The sequence below is a fragment of the Magallana gigas genome, chromosome 9 (genome assembly GCF_963853765.1).
Source record: "Magallana gigas chromosome 9, xbMagGiga1.1, whole genome shotgun sequence".
Classification (NCBI taxonomy): Eukaryota; Metazoa; Mollusca; class Bivalvia; order Ostreida; family Ostreidae; genus Magallana; species Magallana gigas.
Window position 1 is genome coordinate 35,504,592 of NC_088861.1, and position 23,723 is coordinate 35,528,314.

At 30.3% G+C, this 23,723-nt stretch overlaps 1 protein-coding gene and 1 long non-coding RNA gene across 2 annotated transcripts in view; one reads left to right on the forward strand and one right to left on the reverse strand.

Moving 5' to 3' along the window:
• The window catches only part of LOC136271288 (uncharacterized), a 77,843-nt gene that overhangs the window by 41,530 nt on the left and 12,590 nt on the right, over window positions 1-23,723 (forward strand). The gene's annotated exons all lie outside the window — the stretch shown is intronic.
• LOC105323588 (oligodendrocyte transcription factor 2) lies at window positions 16,818-19,203 on the reverse strand. The gene has a single exon (XM_011422644.4). The coding sequence runs from the start codon at window positions 19,054-19,056 to the stop codon at window positions 18,271-18,273; it is 786 nt and encodes a 261-aa protein (XP_011420946.3). The 5' UTR covers window positions 19,057-19,203; the 3' UTR covers window positions 16,818-18,270.

Here is a 23,723-nt window from a genome sequence, read left to right on the forward strand (position 1 = left end):
TGTAAGAAAACTACTTGTTCTTTTAAAATGTGTCAGTGAAATACTTATATCCTATAGGAAATAAAAATATGTACGACTAGATCAGAAAATATCATACACATTTTCTTTTTATATATCCTTAAAAAAAGGTGTTTTTCTCTAAGGAAGTAAAATTCTCCTATTGAATTTTTCATTATAACAGAAGTGACTTTGTCTACCTTAAACCATGTATGAATTTTCCTGTAGGAAAATGTACCATAGACGGGTGAACAAATACTTCCTTGGTACTGCGTGATCAGGCACAGTGTTTTTTGTTTGTCAAAGTACTTATGCTTGATTTGAGGATATTTTATTGTGTAAATTACACAAGAGGAGGATTGAAAACAAGTTCTTTCAACTAACATGTTCTTCTCCTAACTTATGCTTGAACATGTCATTTTCAAGAAACAACATACAACTTCCATTACATTTTCAGATTTAAAAATATCTATTTATCATTATCAAACTTGTTAATTGGTGTGTATTACAAGATAAAGCGCTGTCAAAATAACTCTTTTATCTCGATTACAATCAACAAAAAATAATGCAAGATTGATTTATTTCTTCTTTCTGGCATGTCAAACAAAAGTTGTCAGGATAAATGAGCTAAAACTTGAAACGTTTATCAAGTTATTTTTAAAATTATCTATAAAAATGTACCTGACTGAAAGTTGATCAAAGTGAGTAATACCTAACACCGGTTTATTATTTATTCTCAACCAATAAACTGTAAACCAACTTTTATTCAAGACGACTTTATATCACGATTTTCTTCCAATAAACTGGTTCACGACGACTAATGTTCGCCACCAAGCCATATCCAGACATGTGGCTTATAACAACCAAAGGACTAGTTCGCTGCAAAAAATGTTCGCGACGACAAGGCTCTCGTGAACCTCGCGGAAATTCCTCTCCCGCGAATAACAGTTGGTTTAAAGTTAACTGGTATTTCTGTATGAGTTTATTTACAACTTATTTAGTGAAATGTTTGTATAAGATTTAAGATTCTAGTACACCACTTCATAAAGTCATATTTTTTAAAAGACAAAAGAATACGATTTAAATGTTTTGTTCAATTGTTTGTAACGATTTGAATTTGTATTGTAGATGGTTAAATATCATCCTTGTTCAGTGGATAAAGTATTGGGATTGTGAACCTAAGATCGTTTTCATATCTATATACTACTATATTAAATAATAGACTCGAGTTTTTGGGCTTTAATATTGAGAAATCGGAAGAGTATATATTTTATATATTTTAAACATCATTGTTACTTGAAGATTACCAATTTTTTTTTTATCAATCAAGCTTCGCTAATTAATTATCAACGAAAATTCCTTTAAAAAATCCGGAAATCATCTGGATTTTTTGGATTTTACTATCTTGCACATGCGCATTACATTCACGCAAAATCACGGGAGGCTATTTAGTTTGTGTTTCCCTATATCACATCTGCATGGATAAACTCAGAAACGATATGACAAATATGTGTAGATTTTCATTGAAAATTTTTCATATGGGAGGCATTTAACTGTGGTGAAGGCCTGTCCCGAAACACAGTTAGCATGGTTAGATTATTCTAACTAAGCAGATTGTAGTGAAATTAATAGCATTATTGTAGGCTTAATGCTTGGTTATGTAAATGTTTCAATACGGTGCGTCGATGTATCCATTTCCTAAATGTTTGATATCATATGCAATGTCAACCCGTGCACGCACGGGTCAAAGTCTAGTTACGTTATTAAATTTCTGAATATCATCGTGTTCATCCAATTAAAATTACACATTTGTTTTTTCGCCTTATTGGCTTGATATACTTCTTATGCAGAATGATATCTATCATAATTACGTAATGTTCTGCCGATTTGAGAAACTATTTAAAGTGTAGTGATCCACCTTAAATCAAGAACTTTTCAAAAGTCTAAAGTATGAAGGATTAATTGCCTTATTAGCATTTAAATTTGATTTAATTGACTCGCTCAAATAAAATTTAACGCGATGACATTTGTCACTTGCGCACTTAGTATAATCACTTTGAATTCTTCTCTACATCATTTTGTACACGTTGTCAATCAGGTATTAGTTTGGGACTGTAGAGGGCCAATTTGAGAACTTACCAATCAAACTGTAGCTAACTACGAATCAATTTTGTACTATACAGTCCAATAAATTTAAAAGATATATTGTTGGGGCACCAGCGGGGTTTGCATAGTCACTTAATATTTTAAATATTCCTGAAAATTATATAAATATAAGTAATAAGGAATCATTCTTTGAATATTATGAGGTAGTAATTTCGGTCGGGGTGTGATCAAATTTTTCATAAAGTCATTAGGGCTTTATTTGATTTGATCACGCCCCGACCGCAATTATCACCTCATAATATTCAAAGAATGATTCCTTATTCCTTAAAAATAACATCTCAAGAACTTTAAATTGGTTTTATCGCCGCCGATTAGGAAAGTTGCATCTATTCCCATTAAAACTGACAAGTTGCTAATTCAGGTCTCAATTCTTAATTATCTATATTATGAGGAACTTTAATTATCCATTATAATATTTAAGAGAAAAAGTGTTGTCAGTGTTGAATATATCAAAATCCAATACTAGTGAGTTACGACATTAGTAAATAGGTCAATGGTCAGATTTAAAATTTTCAAAATTCAGAGTTTTATATCTTTCAAAGTTTTTTCGGGGGCACTGAAGTAACGGACACATTTTATCATTAACGTAAATATGAACTGGTTTATATACATGTAATAAGAATATTAAGTAATAAGTTACTTGTTATATATGTTATCCTCTTTAGATACTCACAGATGTAATACCATGTTGACTTTTACGATCCAACTGACGATTAATTTGTGACTTATTTATCTACTTTAAACAGTAAAATATATATCTTACTAGATTATTCAAAACAACAACGTACTTTATTTTACCCATTTGCTAACGAAATTTCTTTTGATTTGCGTTCTTACTTACTTTTAATTCAAATATTTATCACATTATCTTTCCTACTAAATGATAATTACTTATATAATTATGATAATCAACATGTCTTTGAAAAATAAAAACAAGTAATTTGTTACTTTTACTTTCTACTTCAATTCTTCATATAATGGTTTTCAACAGCGATCATTCTTATTACTTATATTGCATTTATTTACCTAATTAATCTGTTGTATAATCAAGCAATTTCTGACTTACCTTATTAATTGTCTTGGTGACTTTCTTACTTGCTAAATTATTCACATTTTTTAGGTAATAAGTGATGGTTCTATTTAATTCCTTTTAACTTTGTACTAATGCAGTTAATTGCGTCATGAACAACTCATAATAACTCTGAATACAAGACTTATTATGATTAAGCAATTTTTTTTTTACCAAATTACTTGTTTCTTACTAGCATACTGATTTACATACATAATTTCCCCGTATTTAAGTGCATTAATTAATTCACAATTTAATGAGTAATTTAGATTAGAAATGTATACCAATAAATTATGAGGATACATAGACTTATTTACAAATGACTTTTAGTAATTGTTATTATACTTTCTTACCCAAAGAATATAAAAAGAGCGTAATTTGTATATTCTATTTACCTTTTTTCTTATCCATCAACGTAGATTATTTTATGCGAACGTATTTACTAACTAAAAAAATTACTTATATATTTATTTATATTCATAACCTGATTACTTCGTAGTTGCTTTGGTACTAACTTGTTTATTTATGTAGATTAAATTCTGAACTTTTTTTCGATAATTATCTAGATAATTATTAAACTTGAATATGCTTCCTGTTTGAACTGATAAAAACGGCTTGCAACTGGTTTTGGCGTTCAACATGGGGACATTGAATCACATCTCATCAATCAAAAGGCGATTTTTACACATTCAATAAGAATAAAGTTTTGTAAGAAGAGCATTCCATTAAACAGAAATAATTGAGTATAAATTTGATCTTTTCATACATTTCATAAATTATTATTTTCGTCTAAAAATGATTTGTAGAAAAAAAAAACAATTTAGATGTTAATTTTATTAATATGAATTTTCCATTTGTGTTCTCTATTTATAACTTGATTAATTAAAATGAATAACATTGGACTTTCTTGAATAGGAACTTTTTTTCAGTGTGTGTATATATATATATATATATATATATATATATATATATATATATATATATATATATATATATATATATATATATATATATATATATATATATATATATATATATATATATATTTATCTATTTATTTATTTTTTTTTATTTGATATTTGTTACAATTGTTTTGATAATAAACATTTGAAATAAAGAATATAAATTAACAAGTGTGATAGGTTTAGAATAAATGAGAGCTAAAATAGTTAGTTAACTTTTATTTCATAAATCATGCTCACGTGCCCATTTTTTGTCTGATGTAACAACTCAACACGTGTATTAAAAACTGCGTAATAATGTCAACATCTGTCAAACTGTCAATCAAAAACCTAACGAATTGCATGGATTATTGTATATCATTTTTAATTCGTCAGTGTATTATTTAGCTGTTGAACCCAATGAATGGAAGGAAAGAATAAGAAATAGAAAAAAGATACGTGCAATGAATGCAAATTTTACCTTACGTAAACTTAAAAAATAATGAAGATTTATATAGCCTCACATTTTACCAGGCACGTGGATGTCTCACTTCATGTCACTTCAACAAGTATTGTGTTTATTTATGCAACTTCTTTCAAAAGTACTACCACTGCATACACATAACATGACATGAGAAGATATACATTTCAGAAATTTTATTTCACTTTTTATTTTAAATACATGAACCTGATATTTTAGCCACATTTATATTTCATTTACATATTATGATATATATTCCAGTTTGCAAATTCACGAAATTTAAATGTCCTAAGATCAAATGATAAATGAGATCAAATTTCTAAACAATAATAGATATTTAGAGAGAGATTCCATACAGAAGCAAAAACATTCTGTTTTATTTTGAAGTTTAATGTTATGAAATAGAAAAACCAAACAATTCAAACTAAACGTAAAATGTTTAGTAAATTTATTTGATCTTTTTTTTTGCATTTGATGGAAACAGTTAAATTAACACTGTTCAAGTTCACCAGCTGTTGTGAAGATGAGTCGACTTTAATTACATGTTCACAGCTGTTTAACGCATTGTCCAAATGCGTATTTTGTGTAAAAATAACAACAGAGAAAATATCCCATTAAGAGTATTACAAACTGATAGGTTGTAGCTTTATTTAGTTTGGAATTTTAAAAACATTACTTTTTCGTCATCAAATTGTTATTAGCTATATATCTTACAACTTTAATAATTTAGAAAACAGGATATAATATTTAAAACACAATCATTAGACTTACTTGGTACAGATGCTTGTGGTAGCAATGCACTTAGTTGACCAGAGCAAAGTTATGGAGTGAACACCTTATATAGAATACTCTATGCGTGTTGTGCATATTGAATTAATAAAATATTTCAAAAAAAAAATAATTTATAATCAAGACAATGTTATAACTTTTTTTATTTTTTACTTTGCATATAAACTCTCCAAATAAAATTAATACAAATTTCATACACAATAAAACCGTATTTTAATATTTTCACTATATGTATATGTATTTTAGGGAGGGTTAATGTGGCCAGGCGAGATGTCCAATATAAACGAACTTATAAAAAAAGTATTAAATTCACAACCAACATTAAACAATTGTTAGAATGTTTAAACTCTCCATTAATCCAAACTGAGTTTTGATAATAGTTTTTGTAATAAAAATACTTATAAAATAATACTAAAATAACTAATAATATCTACTAATAAGAAAATTAAACATCGGTCAATCAATTACACTTCTAATAATTTTGCCAGCTTCAAAATGAGAATTAGAGGAGATAGTAGTAATATTACATACTGTGAAATCATTAGAATTCACGGTGCTTTAATTTTTGTGTAGCCCTCCCCTTAAAAATATCCTCGACGAGAACAAAAACATTTCTTACGGAAACGAATTTAAATGATTTCACTGTACTTTGAGGGCATGGTCACCATTTTTTCTTTTAATTAACGTATTCCAATTTGTTTTTACAATGCCTAACTAAGGTATTTGAAATGGTCAGGCAATTGTACATTTACCGACTTTTGTCAAGTGAGAAAAAAGTGAGAAACGAATTCACATTCTTTGTTACATGTATGTTTACAATGGTTCGTGCTATGTTTTTGTTTACATTTAGGTTGCAACATAGAATGAAACATAACAAGAAAAACATAACACTAGAAATTTCTAAATCATGTCGATAATGTTAATAATGAACTTGCAGATTGAAATATCTAGGGGGGGGGGGATACCAGAATATACAATATATGTGCGCAGCACTGTTAAGGTTTATTTTGTGGTCGCGTCGACCAGAAAGTACGGGAAATGTTAAAGCAATATGAGCTGCAATTTTCATGCTGAAATTTTTTTTCACAAAAATGTTAAAAAGCATTAATTGAAGCAAACTTGAATTATTGTCATCCTGTACAAAAATTGAACTGCTATATATTCCTTAGAAGAGAAATCTTTTTTTCTGACAAAAATAAATGATTTTTTTTAATCTTAATTATCATAAAAGTTTAAGTTACAAGCAAACTTAGCGTACTAGCAGGGTTTTGCAGCAAAATAAAATTCTAAAAAATACAGCTCATATTGTTTTAAATATGACATCACACAAAATGACAATTCGTAAAAAATGCTAATAAATGGAGTAATTTTCGATTGTCATGGGTAGGAAAACATTAAACTACTTTGAAAATTACCTTTGCATGCAATCTTGTAGTCAAATAAGTCCGACAACAATAAATACAAGTTGCTGTCCTTTAAAAAAGGACTACAATACGTGGACCATTTGCATGTGTTTCCAACGAAAACGTGAAAGCCTTAAGATTATCAGAGATTCCACCGACTTTAGCCCTCTGCTTTTAACCACTAAATTAATACGTTGTATTACGTATACATGTATGTATATAGCCCTCACTTTTTATCTCAGAATTTAAAGGGTTCATACTTCTAGAATAATTATGATCTATCTGTGAATGAAGTTTGCATGTATAGTATCAGGCATTGGGTGAATTCTACTATTTGCGCACACATTACGATTCGCACTAAGCCTTCTTTGTTAAGTTCTATGCAGTGACAGCTTTGTGTAAATTAAAAATTTCAAATTTTGATGCATTTTTCTTGAGATTTAAACTTTAAGACAGTGACATAATTATTCATTCATACTTTAATGCTTAAAAAAATTATTCGGGAAGTTCTCTAGCCTCGCCTACTATAAAAGTAAAGTTAAGTTACATGTGTATTCGGAAAACAAAACATTGCAAATTATGCTATTTGATGCATGTTGTAGTCTCGGCATAACATTAACTTATTTCATAATATTGATAGTTCATATCACATGCCAATCATTTATTTAAAAGGAATACTTTGTTTCTGTACTGTTTACCGACAACTTTACAATTACAGCGCCTTTGAACTTATGTGTGCATATGGCACAGAATCCCGACCCCGATTCAGATAGACGTGTGCTAGCCTGGTTCCCTGAGCTACCCATTACGCACAAGAACCAGACTAGCTCATGCGCAGGCTTAATTTTCCCCATAGCATCCGGTTTAACCTCGCTTATATATTTTCTGCGTGGACCTCAGGGTCCACGCAATAAACAACTGACTGAACGCAGTGCACTTATCGATGTGACGTCATAGTGTTAATTTTGACGCATATTTTGTGTAGAGAGTGGCGTATCAAACGGTTTTTAACACGGAAAAATGCCTTTTATAAAAGAAAAGGGCATAGCCTTAAAATAATTATTACACCATTAAATTTTATCTATTATGTTTTTTATGATTCGACATGTGATTATTTTTTAGAGCGTGTATTATTTCTTTTCAATAGTGTTTAATGTACAAGTTCGATGTGTTTAACATCGGGAAGCCTATCTAAATCCGCTTTTTACAGGGGCATACACTAAACAGATCATGACTATCTTTTGGATATAAATTAAGGGAATGTTTAATTTATTTAAATGTGCTGCTGCTTTGATGAAATCTATAGAATGAATTATTAAATACGTAAAATATTAAGCGAAGGTCATATAAATTCCACTCGGTTCTCATTTCTTTGATATTTATTCTAATATAAGATGAACTCTATACAAAGCAGCAGCACTTTTCAGAATCTACCAGAAAAGTAGAATTTAATTATTATTTGAATTTTTAATAATGCCCTTGTAATATTAAAATTTGTTTATGACCTCCATTTGGGAGAATAATCAACACATGTCATGTGATTCAATTCCGGGGACCACACTAAGTTTCATACAAAGTAGCATTTACTATACTGTGTTTCTTTAAATATCACATTTATATCATGATAAAATAACTTGACATAAATATTTTGTAAAAATAAATGCATCGTTTTATGAAAGTTTAAAGCCGCTGATAATTTCATAATTAGCCTTAACAGTGCTGCGTGGAGATCACATGGCTGGGGCATTGTTGCATAACGAAGAAATGTGCGCTGAATATCTAACTAATGCGGAAAAAATCAAGAGAAGCAATCGTGAACATGGTTTTTAAATTTTCTTAATGTGCAAAATGTAAAAATGGTGTTTGTATAGTTACTATAAGTTTGATATTAATTGCATCAACCTTGGCTGTACAAAAAGGTGTCTTTCATCTATTTTTTTAAACAGGAATTCATTATCATAATAAAAAAATTGCTTCGATCTTGCCATAAAATCAAGTGAGGTCATTAGCAAATTGGTATATCAGTACCAGTTGGTAGTTCTTAAACCCTCCATCAGCCCGTCATCAATCACCTTTGTATCCATACAAAAACTATTGTACGCTCATTTTTAAAGTGTATAGAAGAAAAATATTACAAACAAGTGGTGTTTTTTTAAAGCTTCTGTTTTACTAATAAAGTTAATTTGGCGTGGTATATATCACATAGTTTTATTACAGGTTTTTAACATTCTGAGATTTATTTTCATCGGTAAAGTGTTGCCGAGTGTGAAATGTCCTTGCATGAAAATGTTTTGAATTTTCAAATGATATTAATTTTAGTGTGTTTTGTTATCTTTAAAATAATAGGAGCTTAATAGTACTTAATTTTGATAAAAGCACATTCTTTTTTCATATTTACGTTTCTTACAAAGGGTTATTAGATGAAGAAAAAACTACTATTCGACTTTTTTAATGCTTTGTATCAAACGGGAAATATAGAAAATATTGCATTTTCAAAATTGAACAATCCTTTTTATAATTATTAAATATAGAATATATAATAAGATATGATGTAAAAATATCTTTTAAAGAAAGAAGTAGAATGAAGACAAATTATTGATTTTTATATCTATAAACTTCCAAACATTTCTCTTTTTTTGTACTTTGAGTGAGGAAAAATATGCTATAAAATATATTAAGAATATTTTAAAACGTTCAAAACAACTTGATATAGAAACCCATGTGTCAAACTCTCGTATATAGATTACAATAACTGTCAATATAGAAAAATGAAACTGTGTAGTGTATTTTTCATGCTAGTCCACAGTTTTCGTCGACGAGTTATTTCCCATTGACTACACAAGTATTAAAAAGATTGACATTCATCTCACATTTGTATTTAGCAAAAATAAGATAGACCTACATTTTACAGTAAAAATATGTTTTCGACATTTTCCAAACAAACAAAATACCAAATGAACTGTTTACCAAGACAAAAATCATGATTTTGTTTTTACCTGAATGATCTTGAAAATAGTGTGCTTTCCCACCCAATTTTGATTCAACCGAAGATAAATCACTGACAGATATTTCAGCACAAGTGAACAGATATATGTTGTCAATCATTATATATTTAAAGTTTCTTAGAAAACACTGAAATCAAACTAAAGTCAAACTGTTAAATATAATGTTTAGTTGTTACCTAAAAAGACTTTTGGTGTCATATAAAAAATCAATTGTTTTTAGGTGTTTAAAATTTCTTATTGACTTTAAAATAATTCTTCATTTATCTGATTTTATATGTAGTATTCGTTAGATTTCCTCAACCTGCGATTGTGCGATTAAAACTAAAGTATATAACTTTTAACTTAGGTCTTATTTTCCACATATTCTTATTGCAATAGAAATATGATTGCAAACATATATTTACGTTTAAAATACTTGTTTACTATAATGACCGAACGTATATGCAAAGGCTTGTTATGATGTGTGGTAGGATATGTACGTATTTTGATAAAGAATTATTATTTGATGCATCATTGTGATATTTTTTGATATTACATTAATTTGATTGCTTGTTTCAAACACTTTATGAAAATATTATATGATGAATATAAAATATAATACATGTAACCCTACATAAACGCTTTTTAGCTCGCCAAACGCTCAATTCAGTGAGCCTTACTTGTCCGTTGTCTGTCGTCTTCGTTTTTGTCGTCCTTGTTGTAATAAACATTTATCATTTTACCTTCTTCTCCAGGACCAAAATCCAATTTCAAATAAACTTAGCATAAATCATCCTTGTTGGCAGGGCTTTCACGTTTCTTCAAATGATGGTCCATGTTCTTTTTAAAGGGGAGATAATTTAAAATTATTGAAAAAAAAAACTATCATCAGTCTCGTTGAGGTCATCTTTTCGTACGTTCTATGGTCGATACAACGACCTTGTCAGCAAATACAATCTTCTACTGGGTTGCATGCTGACTGACATTTTCATACTAATTGTTAAACCATAATTAATCACCTCATTGTCTACGGACTTTTTCGGGGTATTTTTCCCCGATTACGACAAAGAGCACACGCGCGGTACGGCGGGTGTGACCGGTCAGCAGAGGATGCTCACTCCTCCTAGGAACCTGATCCTACCTCTATCTTTTTTTTTAGGTCCATGTTGTTCTGCCTTGAATTTGTATTTCGTTTTATGGATTTTTGATATGGTTAACGGTTTGTTATTGACATTTTTTATGCCCCAATGATAAGCCTTCTTTAAAGTGTTTCATGTACATTAAATTGTTTTGTTTTACCTTTTATTTAATGGGAAATATAGAGCAACACTTGAACAAGGAAACCATTTTGTCCCTTATTAGTCTACAATAAATACACCTCTGGTAAAACTATATTGTTTGTTCAAGAATGCACTCAATAATTTCCGAAAGAAAAACAGTTTAAAAAACAAACAGTATTATGGGGGAATTGGCGAGAAAAGGTTAATTTTGTAATACCATATTTCTAAATTGTAAACATTTAGATCAAATTAGAAAAATTATGAAATAAGTTTACATGTACATGTGTATGTGTGTACAAATGAAAAAAAAATGAAGATCCTTTTAGAGAGCCACTTTAGGTCCATATCATACATGTATATAGTCCTCTGTTGGTAATATTAAAACATCTTTATCTCAAAAACTATTTGTTCAGAAAACCTGTAATGTGGAAGCATTCTTAGGTAGAGTACATTCAGATTTATTCATAAATTGATTCCTGGGGGTAGGCTGGAATCACAATTTGAAAGGGAGGGGTAGAAAATTTACATTGTAAAAAACAGAGAGAAATCAACTTTTCAAAAACTAGTCTGCCAGAAAATCTGTACTTTGTGTGGAAGCATTTCGGGTAGAGTATATTCTAGTTTTATTTATATCATGATCCCTAAGGGTATGGTGGGGCCACCATAGAGGTCAAAATTGGAGTGGCGTGGGAAGGCTAAATGTTTACATTGAAATAAATAGAGAAAAAGGAGCTCAAAATGCTTAAATTAAGAACATTTGTAGAGAAAAAATGAAAATCTTTTATGAACAAAATATACTCAATTAAGATATTTTGTATTTGATAAGATGGTCTACGCTTTTCTGATTAGTTATAGCTATTCCTGCTAAAGTGAGCGATGTTGCCTGTGGGCCTATTGTTTCTCTCAGAATCACATTCTAGTTTTAATGATGATAAGCACTCGTATAATTCAAAAGTATATAATATAAATATATCATGTTAATTCTTAGAAACACACAGGAACCCACTACGTTTTTTTAAAAACTCCTTTGTAAGTGCGTGTGTTTTATGAAATACAAAAAGCTTAAATAGTTTACAACACCATACAAATTTACAATAGCATAAAGAGATCTAGGGATGCATTTACATGAACATTATTATCTGAGTTTGGAGTCATTTTACTGAAATGTTCTTCGACAATTAAATTCATTCATAGATGGTTAATTTTATTTTTACTCTACATTAAACCAGGTTATGATAAGTCTTCTAACTAGGATTATAATACATGTACTTTAAAATTTGTGAAGTGCCTGTTTTATAAGTTGTATTACTAGCACTTATTGGTAAGTAGCTACCAATCAAAAAACAAGAAATCCTTAATCTAGGCAAAAAGAAAGTGGAAAGATGTCCGCCAAACTCTCTTTTTAACACAGAAAACATTAATGATTTGAGAAATCTGTTCATTTGGTAAAAAAGGAAAACAAGTGAAAGCAATTATATATCTATAAACAATGTTTACGAATGGCTAAACTTGACAATTGTAAGAATCTGGGGTCGTCCTTTGAACCCTTTTCCTTGATTCCATGAAGTCTGTGATTATATCTGATGGCTTTTGTCGGCAATGATCAGGAAGCAGCAGACCGGAAGATGGCTGGACTCCCGGGTTTGACTAAATGACGAAATAATGGCCCAAGGAACAAGAGTTTATGTTGCACTGCAGGGAAAATAATTATTTTCACAACTGCGCACCATACGAACTGTGGACCCTTCTGAAAGCGGGCAATGATCAGTGAAATCTGTGTTTCTTTCAAAGTAGTTTGAGTGTAGAATGGAGGTTGCACTTTTTACGAATGAATAGTTCAGTATGAAATGTGACTGTGGTAGAACATTTGGTAGAACTATGACAATAGGAATGCATTAAAATGAAAGGTTTAATATTTTCCCCCAAAAAAACATTTTTTTACAGATCTGCACTGCATGTAATAAAATTCCATAAGAGCTTTCAAGTAAAACACCTTTTTTAATGTTATTTAAGGAACCATGATAAATAATCCTGTCATAGTTGTATATGTCCAAATCCGTTCTTTATAACATTTATTTGCATATATTTAAAAACAATGGCAGGATGTGTTTTTGTTACATAGCGGTTGATGTCATATGCATTACATTTCAGAAAAATTAAGTTAACACATCTATGTTATAATCACAAGACGCTTTGTCACTTCATTGCACCTAGAACGGTAATTGAAAGCTTGAGGCGTCCTCAGCGCATTTGTCAGGCTGTAATATCATATCAAACGGTCTGACTACAGTTTGCTCTGCAGACTGCAGAAAGACACAATAAAGTCATCAACTCAATTAACAGATCAAAGTCGAACAAGAGCGTTGTTAGGAATCTGGTAACAAGTCGAACCGTCTTCGCCGATGACGACAAAGATTAAATTTGGCCCGAAGGAACAGCAATATTTGGCGCAATAACTTTTACACAAGAGTTCTTTAAAGTTTGACTTCAGTCTACATGAGGATGATCTGCTATAATCATACTTTGGTCGAAGTCATTACAGAAATGATGTATGCGTATAGAAATTGTATTTATTTGTAAATTTAGTTAATTGACAGATGTTATAACAGCATTGTGCGGATTTTAATGTTATGCTTGTTCAAAATATAAGCTACATCTCTCAAAATATCAAAATGTATTTTTTTTTTTACTTTTAGGACAAGATAAATGATTGAGTAGCATTAGTCTAAATACAGACTCATACTCTATACAAATTTATAATAGCATATATGAAATAAATTATGCATAAAAAAGATATTCGAAAACATTACATCTCTCTTCTGCTTAAAATGTGTTTTCAGTCCTGAAACTATCTTGTTTTCCTTGGAAGAGATAATGAGTAGCCGTGTCTCCAAGATCGATCGATCCCTTGTCGACAGCCTCACAGCTTCCATTTTTTGAATGCTTAATTATGAGAACACCAGCTATCCCTGAAGGACACAAACCATAGGGAAACATTGAAGACCAAGGGTGTGACGTGTGTCGTGACGTATTGACCACGCCCAAGCCACATGTTCGTTTTCATTTAATCAGAAGAAATTCTCCTTGGCCATTTCACAAATTGGTTTGTATTGAAAATGACAAACGTTCATGAAACATATTCATTTACAATAATCTATTGAAAACAGTGTTGGAATTTTCGTTTGAAAGGATACACCAACTACTTCAAGAAGACAAAATATATTTTGTATAAATTTTCGATTGCAAATAATATTGTCTTGAAAGTTTCTGCTGATTTTCCAAATCAATATTATCTTTGAATTTTCAGTACAATGAGTGAATAATTCGTTTACCTTTTTTTTCAAGGGAAAAGTGTAAACACTTTGTAAATTGTTCATATCGTATAATATACATGTATTACTGGCGACCAAATATAATATTCATATATGTCACATTTCATTAAAGGATCATTATTTTTGTGTACGTGCGCTAGACAAAGAAATAAAATGAAAATAAATTTAACAATGATGTTCCGACTAGTTTCTTAAATTGTAAAACAATTTTACATGTCATCCTTATGATGTTCAAAATAATTTAGCACTACGGAAACGACGGCATATTATGTTTTAAGAAACATTTATAGGTAATTAAAATTAATAATTTTGAAAACCATGTTTAGAAAATCATGTGCGTACCATATTTAAAAAACAAACATTCCTTTTTACAAGTAAAGAAATAACCTTTTAATTAAGCAATAACCTCATATCTATCGGATAGAAGATTTTTTATGAATTGAAGAGCAATGAACATACATTATATCAGGTTCTGTAACGTGCTTAGTATTTTATTTTTTATTTTATTTTATTTTTTATTTATTTATTTATTTTTTTTTTTATTTATTTTTTTTTTTTTTTGCTTTCAAAACAAACATTAAAGAATTTGTGTCTATTACTTGAATAGCAAAGCTAAGCAATCATTGCTGTTAATATTTTTGTCTGATCATTTATCTCGTTTGGTACGAAAATGATTCCAGTATTAAAACGGGAACACGAACATTCTAAAATTCTCCTTAGTTACGCTTAAATTTTTTTTAACTTTTCAGTGCTTTTTACAATCCAAAAAAAAAAAAAAATAAACCGACTGTTCATTACTTTGAAGATAAATGACAGAACATAATTAGTAGGATGGGGCTGACAAGTATTATGTGTGCAAGGCTAATAGACTGGTGCAGCTAATCAGGGACAGTTTCAAGAGGGTCGTCTTGTTGCCAGTTCCTACTTGAATCCCTCTCCAGTGGTTCGTGGAGGACCTAGGTTGCATGGTGTCAATTTCTTGGCGTGTCACTGGTTACGGGAAGTAGCCTTTGTTGTCCGCTTATTTTAAAGGGATCAATTTGTGTACAAAACGTTCAAGGGGTTTCCTAAACAGGTGGCAGAATTGGCGCGATGCATTGTCCTAGAGGTTCAAGTAGTTTCCTCAATAGGTGAACATGTTTCAGAAATCTCGTTTTTTCTCCCCTGATCTGTAAACGTTTACTAGAAAAGAAACAGCTGAAACAACTTGTATAAAGGCTAAAAAAATATTGCAGCTCTATTATCTGAGATAAGAATCCCCCTAAAACAATCAAATAATCTGACCTTTTACGATTGTTTGCCATACAAACATTGTATACTTTTTAAATCATATTATTATGCGTTACTCGTACAGATAAAGCTCGTTTGTTTGGTCTTGAGTATTAATGGATAAACAATTATTCAAAACTCAGAAAATAAATGAAAACAAATTAGAAAGTGCCAAAGCAAACGGATATTTACAAATTATAACACACAATGAGATTTATGACATTTAATTGAAAACCATTACACAATTTGACCTGCAAAAAATAATAATTATAATAATTATATTATTCTCACATTATATTGTTGATTTTAAGCAAGCTTATGGTATAATGAAATTGTTGCAACAAAAAGACAATATTTGCGATCTCTTTGCAATATGCTTTGAAAAATTAGGTTAAGTCATTATATGCTTACATGTTACATTATTTTACCAGAAAGAAATCTTTTAATGTTTGGAAATAAACTTTCTGAAACCAAACCTTGAATAGACGCTGACGTTCTGTATTTTTATTTTTTATTTTTACAAAGCTAATATCTTCGCACTAATTGCTATTGGTCTATGTTCTGAGGGTAGCTTTTAAAATGCTCTAGCATATTTATTAATATTTTTGATAAATGTAAATTAAGTTGTTAAAAATGCACTTTTCATAATTGTAGTAGCTTAGTTCATGAACTATAACAAAGCATACTTGTAAGCGTATAAACTTATGTTTGTTACCTTATTGTTTTGGTAATGTTGTATAGAATAAATTCCTTCTAAAAAATGTTTTTTATATTTTATACGTACAAATTTCTTTTAGTTATTTATCATTTTTCATTTTTAATAATTGCATTCAATTTGATTGCTTTTTTGTGTTTTGATGTGTTCTTAGTTTTTATTATCTATACACATTACCACATTGATACATTTCATTCACATTGCAATCAGATTATTTTGATTTGAATACTAAAACTGAATTAAATATTGCCCTTCCCAGTATCAATTTCATATTTTATTTCTGACATTGAAGTATCTCATAATTAAGGCATAAATGTAAAGAAAAAAATGCTCTTTTATTTGCTTTAATATTGTTCCTCTTATTGCATTAAATTTCCAGATCACTAATTAATGAAAATATTACTGTTCCAAATTTATAATGTACAAAAACATGTCTTTTTTGGCTATAATATTTTTACAAGAACCACTCTGAAATCTCAGGAAAATTTTTAAGAAATGAAGTTCAAAAGTTAAGAGTCATTTCATGATACTGTTTCAAATGGATTGAATTAAATCCCCTAAAACCTATAACCATCAACGAATTGCTTAAGTAAACACATTTTGGTTAGCTCGTTTTCTGCATGGTGACTAATCCATCATTCTGGTGACAGATCCAATATTGGGATACCTAGTGAAGTAAGTTATGTGTGGTCAGTGTCTGTGTCTCTAAACGATGGGCGGATCCAGGGGGATTAGAAATCTCATTATCCCAACGGGAGTTCCTGCTTAAAGGCCTTTGATATATCATACGTAGACAACATCTACGGTGATTTGGTTACAATGTTAGATGTTGACGAGAATTTCATCTGGTGTCGTTTTTACGGCTAGAGATTATTAAAATAGTTGTCCGTCTTACTCATAATGTAACTTAGAAGTCAGCCTATAAGTTACAAAAAGAAAACATTCCATAGCTTGTTATGCAACATTTCGGTAAATAATAATTTTTTGGTGTTCATTTTTCTCCTATTCTTTTTTAATAGAAAATTATTTTTTGTGCATGTTACTTATAATATCTATTTTAGAATTTGATGGGAAGCTGTGTAGTAATTATTTCTTGACTTTAAGTTCATTTTTGTTTCATGTAAATATATTTCTTTTCCATTTATAACAAATAAATATAAGCATAAACAATTTATGCCCCCTTTATTCATCAGATATAAAGTAAGTCTAATAAAATATGCGATTCAAACGCATGATTCACTGATGATTTGAATCATTAAAGGTGAGTTACTCTTATATTTCTTTTTGATATTTGAAAAAAAAATTATGAGAAACATAACAAAAATAAATTTGGGGATTATCTACATACCAAATCAAAATCTGACGATTTACAAATAACTGTTTATTATTACTATCTTGACATATAATATCCTTTTTAGATTTGTTTCTTTTTTACATTTACATGATTTTTTGCCCTGATTTTCGGTTTTTTTTAACCAAATGAGTCAAAATTAAAATGCCATAACATCATGTCATGACAAACCATGAACATAAAATAGTGCAGTTTCGTCAGATGCCAGGTACATGCTTCACGAATTTAAACCAGTATGGTTCCAAAGCGTTTTGTATATGTTTTGCATATGTACAATGTAATGATATGATACAACAATCATAAGATGGTCAGTGACCAAACTATACACCTTCAATACAAAAATAGAGTACTATGTCCTTCAAAAATGCGATTGTTGAAGACAAAACAGTACATTCGTTTTTTAAGTTAAAATGTATAGAAGACACAAAACGTTCTTTTACCAGTGAAAATGGCACAATGACAGAGATTTCTTCAAACATGAAAAATTCTATTGTCACTTCCGAAATGAAGATGGACTAGGTAAAGTTGCCCCTGGGTACTTGGTTGCCATGGATCCGTAAGACATCCTCATAGAATCCATCATGCACTGACTGCACGCGCACGGCACGGGCCAACGATGTGAGAGCATGTGCCGCTCGTGGGGGTTCGGCATTGGCGTCAGGGGTCCCTCCTTAGAAGAACCTGCACGGATGGTTTCGGCTTCAGCTAGATGAACTGGATGTTGTAGCGGGGTCATTGTAGACAAGAGGTGGGGATGTGGTGACGCTAGGTGGTGCGAGTGGTGTATATGGGCGGCGGGTGGTGCCCTTGGTCTGTTTGGGTGGCTCTGATAAATGTCACTCACTAGTTTCTTCATCTCTTCCAATGAATTGTTCAACATAAGTATGTAGTTTTTTGCTAGTAACAGGGTAGCGATTTTGGATAGTTTTCTTACAGACGGCCCGTGTGCGTAGGGCATCACCTCCCTTAGTCCGTCCAAAGCCGAATTTAAATCGTGCATTCTTCTCCTTTCTCTTGAATTTATTTTCAGTCTTAAAGCTTGAAGTTCTTTTTCATCCATGCACTTGTTCGAGGGCAGTGTTTTCTTGTCATGTTTTAACGATGATAGGTCGCAGTTTTGGGAATGTCTCTCTGAAAAGGAAAACATGGCAGATACGGATGTGGAGCTTCGAGACTCGTCGCTATCATCGATGGTTACATCGTCCGAGTCGTCAGCCTCCAGCGATGACATCGAAAACATCTCCTCCTTGTTTCTCGTCAACTGTGTAGAGTCCCCCATTTTATCATTGGACCGTACGCTCGACAAACACTTCTCAACACATCCACGAGGTTCCAGAGAATGAACAAAAATATTCTCTCCCCCCAAAATCAATTTGTCCCCACTTCATGGACAATGCCTTGAATTTGTTTCTTATTCAAACGGTGAAATCGCCCGATGCCGAGATTGGCAGACTTGTCACTTGCTAAGAAAACAGAAGGCGGGGACTGAGAGTGACTGAATCCACTCAGAGGATTGCTGTTCCTCCTCCCTGAGGCGATGTTCTGTGTGTTGGGTGTTGGCCCAATTCATTCTGAACTGCTTTCAAGAGAATATTCATTGAAGGAGACAGACGAAACATGTTTAAGATCCTATTAACTTTTATTGTGAATTTTCATTGTCCTGTAGAGCAGTTTTGGTAGCGTGGTGCTTCTGGATAAAAACCTCCAAAAACGTTTTAACATTGTTCTCTGTATGGAAATATACATGATAATCAAAAGAAGCTGTTTTTTTCTACTTTAATTTCACACGAAAAAGGATTTATAAAATTATTAACAAACATTTACTGGATTTTTAATATGCTTGGATTTTTAATGTTTTGATAGAATAAAGAGGATGAAGATATATTATTTGTAATATTCACGAAATTGTCACCAAAAGGGACTACTTTACTTAGATCAAAAAGGGTTAAAACCCAATTTATTTAGAATTTCTAATAGTTTTGTCAATCATAATTTGTCTTTTGTATAAAGTTTTTTTTTTTGCCTGTACATGCCCGCTAAGGAGTACGATCTTATTTTCAAGACTCGAGAAAAACACAAGTGGATTAAAATTAACTAAATATACCGAGCTGAGAAGGTTTAAATTTACCAATTTTCCCTTCAAACAAACAAAAAATAAAAATGTTCTCAGATCCAATTTGTTCATATTGTGAATTGCCATATAAGCTTTCTAATTGTCATAACGATATTGCAAATTGAGGTTTTGTTAATTTTGCTATCTACTTTGCCACCACCACTATGTAGGTAATCTTACATCTGTCATCTCAGATTCAGATTGAAAATCTACGCCTTCCATTGCCCTTCTGTACTAATGAATTAAACTAGAAGGAGTTGCATCCTATCCAATAGGTTGGTTAGGATTTAGGCTAATGCCTTAATCAAAGTATTACTTAAAAAAAAATCAAATTGAATCTGTTTAAACCTAAATATCAAAAAAGCTATCAAACCTTCAGTTTGAATAATTTGTTCAGTCATACATGTAGATGAACTTCGCTGAAACAGATATCAGATCAATTAATATCGATATATGATAGGGGCCGCTCGAAGTTTTGAGGCAAAACTTTGAAACGTTAAGACATCACGATAGATTTGGATATGCAGCATACAGTGATTTAATTTTTAATAATTTGTTCAGTCAAATTAACTATTTATTTACATACATATTCAATTTTATTACAGAGAGAACTGATGAGAAAATGAATCAATATTAAGGCATGTGTATATAAAACATTATTTTTACGTTTAGCATTTACACCCAGTACATTGGGTTTATAAATTAACAGTAAATGACGCTTGTGCGTTTCCTTCAAAGTGTATAATTTTTAGCTATGGTTCTAGAAGGACTAGATTTTTCTTGCTAATAATTATATGATTTCTTTCATATGACTACCGATCTTTTTTATTGTTAATTCGCCTGAATGTTTATTTATTTATTCATTAATGCAATTATCTATATGCATATATTGCTTGGTTTATTGATTGAAAAAGTGTGATCTATATTATGTAAATTAGTTAAAGTAAAATTAGAAATTGATTGCATAAAATTTGATTGATAAAAATTTGTCGTTTTTTTTCAACCAGTCCATTTGTTTTTAGATATATTATCCGGCAAAATCATGTTATATCAAATGTGAGGATTTAAATTTTTTTCTTTAGAGTTATGATATCACATACCGCGGTAAGTTTATTTAGAATGTTCAGATATATAAAAAAGTGAATTTATTGCACTTTAAAAATGGAATGACTGATACATGTAATGAAAATTCTTCCAAAATACTTTCATGTATACATTGTAGTTCACTGTTCTGAATAATTTTAAAGACTAGCAGTGATTTTACTTAAAAATGCGTATAACTCTAGCAGAATATGTACTAACTAGCCGTTAAGAGAAAAAAATAAGAAAAATGTAAAAATAAACATTGGTGTTTTCTAAAAAACAAATTGTTTCTTTTACCATAACACCCTTCCTCTTTTCAATCCGAATCCCTAGTTAGCTTAAATTGTTTGTTTGTTCTTTTGTTTTGTTTTGTTTTTTTGTTTTTGTTTTTTTTTGGGGGGGGGGGGGGGGGTGGGGTGGGGGGTTATTGATCATGTATAAGAAATAAAATTGGTTAAGGTAATGGTACATGCCTCTTCATAAGGAATTCTTGTTTTGCTTTTTTCGATTTGACAAGCTACTTATTTCAATTCTTTATCATATTTGTTTATTTCTTAAAAATCTTAATCTAGATTGTCGACATAGATATGAACAAACATTTCAATTCAATGGGTCTTAGCAGTTTCAGAGTTACTGAAAACGCGTTACTTTATATACATGTACATGTAGATACGTCATGAAGCTGCAGGTATATGTTAGTCAGATAAAATACATGTAGAAGTTAAGGGCTGTGGGCACATAAAATATGTATTTTTATTTCTGTAAATAAGAGAAGAAATATTGTACTTTAAGAAGAAACGAAATAATGTCAAAATGTTAATGGTGTAATACATTGTACATTGTTTTTTAATTATACAATTATGTTAAACAATCTAATATCCTACATATGTTTCACTATTTACAAATATAAAATGAAATGTAGATTTGAGGATGAAATTATGTCGGAAGGAAACCTTATACAAAAACTAAAATATAACCATAGTTTACAAAATGATATTCTGAAATGTGCCAAGAAATTGAGATCTTATGATAATTTGTTTACTAGCTTATAAAATTATTTGTGATTAGAATATTTTGCTTTGAATCTATGGTGTACCTGTTTCTTCAATATGATTCTTAAAATTGTTTTAATAAAAGAGAAAAAAATCATATGTGTACAGTTATGATACAGTGTATGTATCATAATATTTCTGATATAGAAAATAATGTTGAACTTGACAACTTTCGTGTGCATCCCTTTTTTAGAATTTATGTATGTCGCATTGACATGTAGATATCTTTTTCGGACTCTGATTTATTTTTTTTGGTTTTGTTTTTAATGAAATTTTAGCTATTTTAAAAAGTAATTCCAGGGGCATGCTTTTCACAAGAAACGGTAACATATACTTAAAATAACATAATAAACGACGATTTTATATATAATGAAAAAAAAAGATGAACGTTGTATGGTATTGTTACGTTGCAAATTTTGGTATTTGTCTTTTTAATAATATTAAATGAAATATATACTGATAGTTTCATGTCATTTAGCAAATTAAGCAATCATAGATGTATGTACAGTGTATGATATTTTTTGTATACACACGCTAAATGCCCCCCCCCCCTATTTCTTCCGATAGTTTGGTAAGTCAACAGCCAAAAACAAAAAAGAGAATGATGCTATGTTAATTTTGGTTGTTTTTGTTTTGTGGTTTGTTTGGTTTTTGTTTGTTTGTTTGTTTTTGTTTGTTTGTTTGTATATTTAGTTTTTTTTTTGTTCGGGTTTTTTTCTGGGGGGGGGGGGGGGGGGGGGGTACGAAACTTCATGAAAAAAAGACGTTCTTGGACATCCAAGACAGTTTCAATCTTTGTGTATGTGTGTGTTTTGTAATATCATTATTAAATTCGCACTGTGTTATGATCTTTATTGTCTTCACACATTTTGCTCTTTTTTAATTTCAAAATTATAGCTCTCATTTATTTGAAGACACAAGAGTACACAAGGAAAAAAAAATATTTATTTAGATACAACGTAGAGTAGAGTGGTTTATTTTAGAAAATTCAGAACGTGCTTCTCGTTTTTTATTATAAAGCAATATGAGCTGTAATTTTTAGAATTTTATTTTGCTGCAAAAACCTGCTGGTATGATAAGTCTGCATATAACTTCAACTTTTATGATAAATATGACTTGAAAAAAACCCATTATTTTTTGTCAGAAGAAAGATTTCTCTTCTAAGGAATATATAGCAGATCAATTTTTTTTTACAGGAGACATTAATTCAACTTTGCTCCAATTAAGGCTTCTTAACGGTTTTCCCACATAAATATGGCAAACAGAAATTTCAATTTCAATTTCAATTTTCTTTATTGCAAAGACATACGTCTTATAGCACTTACATGTATAAATGTGAACAATACATGAATAAATAATAATAATAATGGACGGTCAGTCCTTACAAATCTATAGAATAATTTGTATTTGGAGAATGAAATAACACATATATTATATATATATTGATAGTAATTATAACAATTGAAATCAGCAGATGACACTTGATATAGTCAAACCATTCTGAGTGTGAGGGCTTTGTAAATGAATTTTCCTAAATTACACAATTCTTTAATATTGTTAACACTTAATAACTGTATTAATTTGTACATGGATGGTTTACACCAGTAATACTTTTTTATGAGCTTTGATCGTAATGCTAAGTACATTGGACATACAAGTATAAAATGATATTCGTCTTCAATGTCTGTTATACAAGTT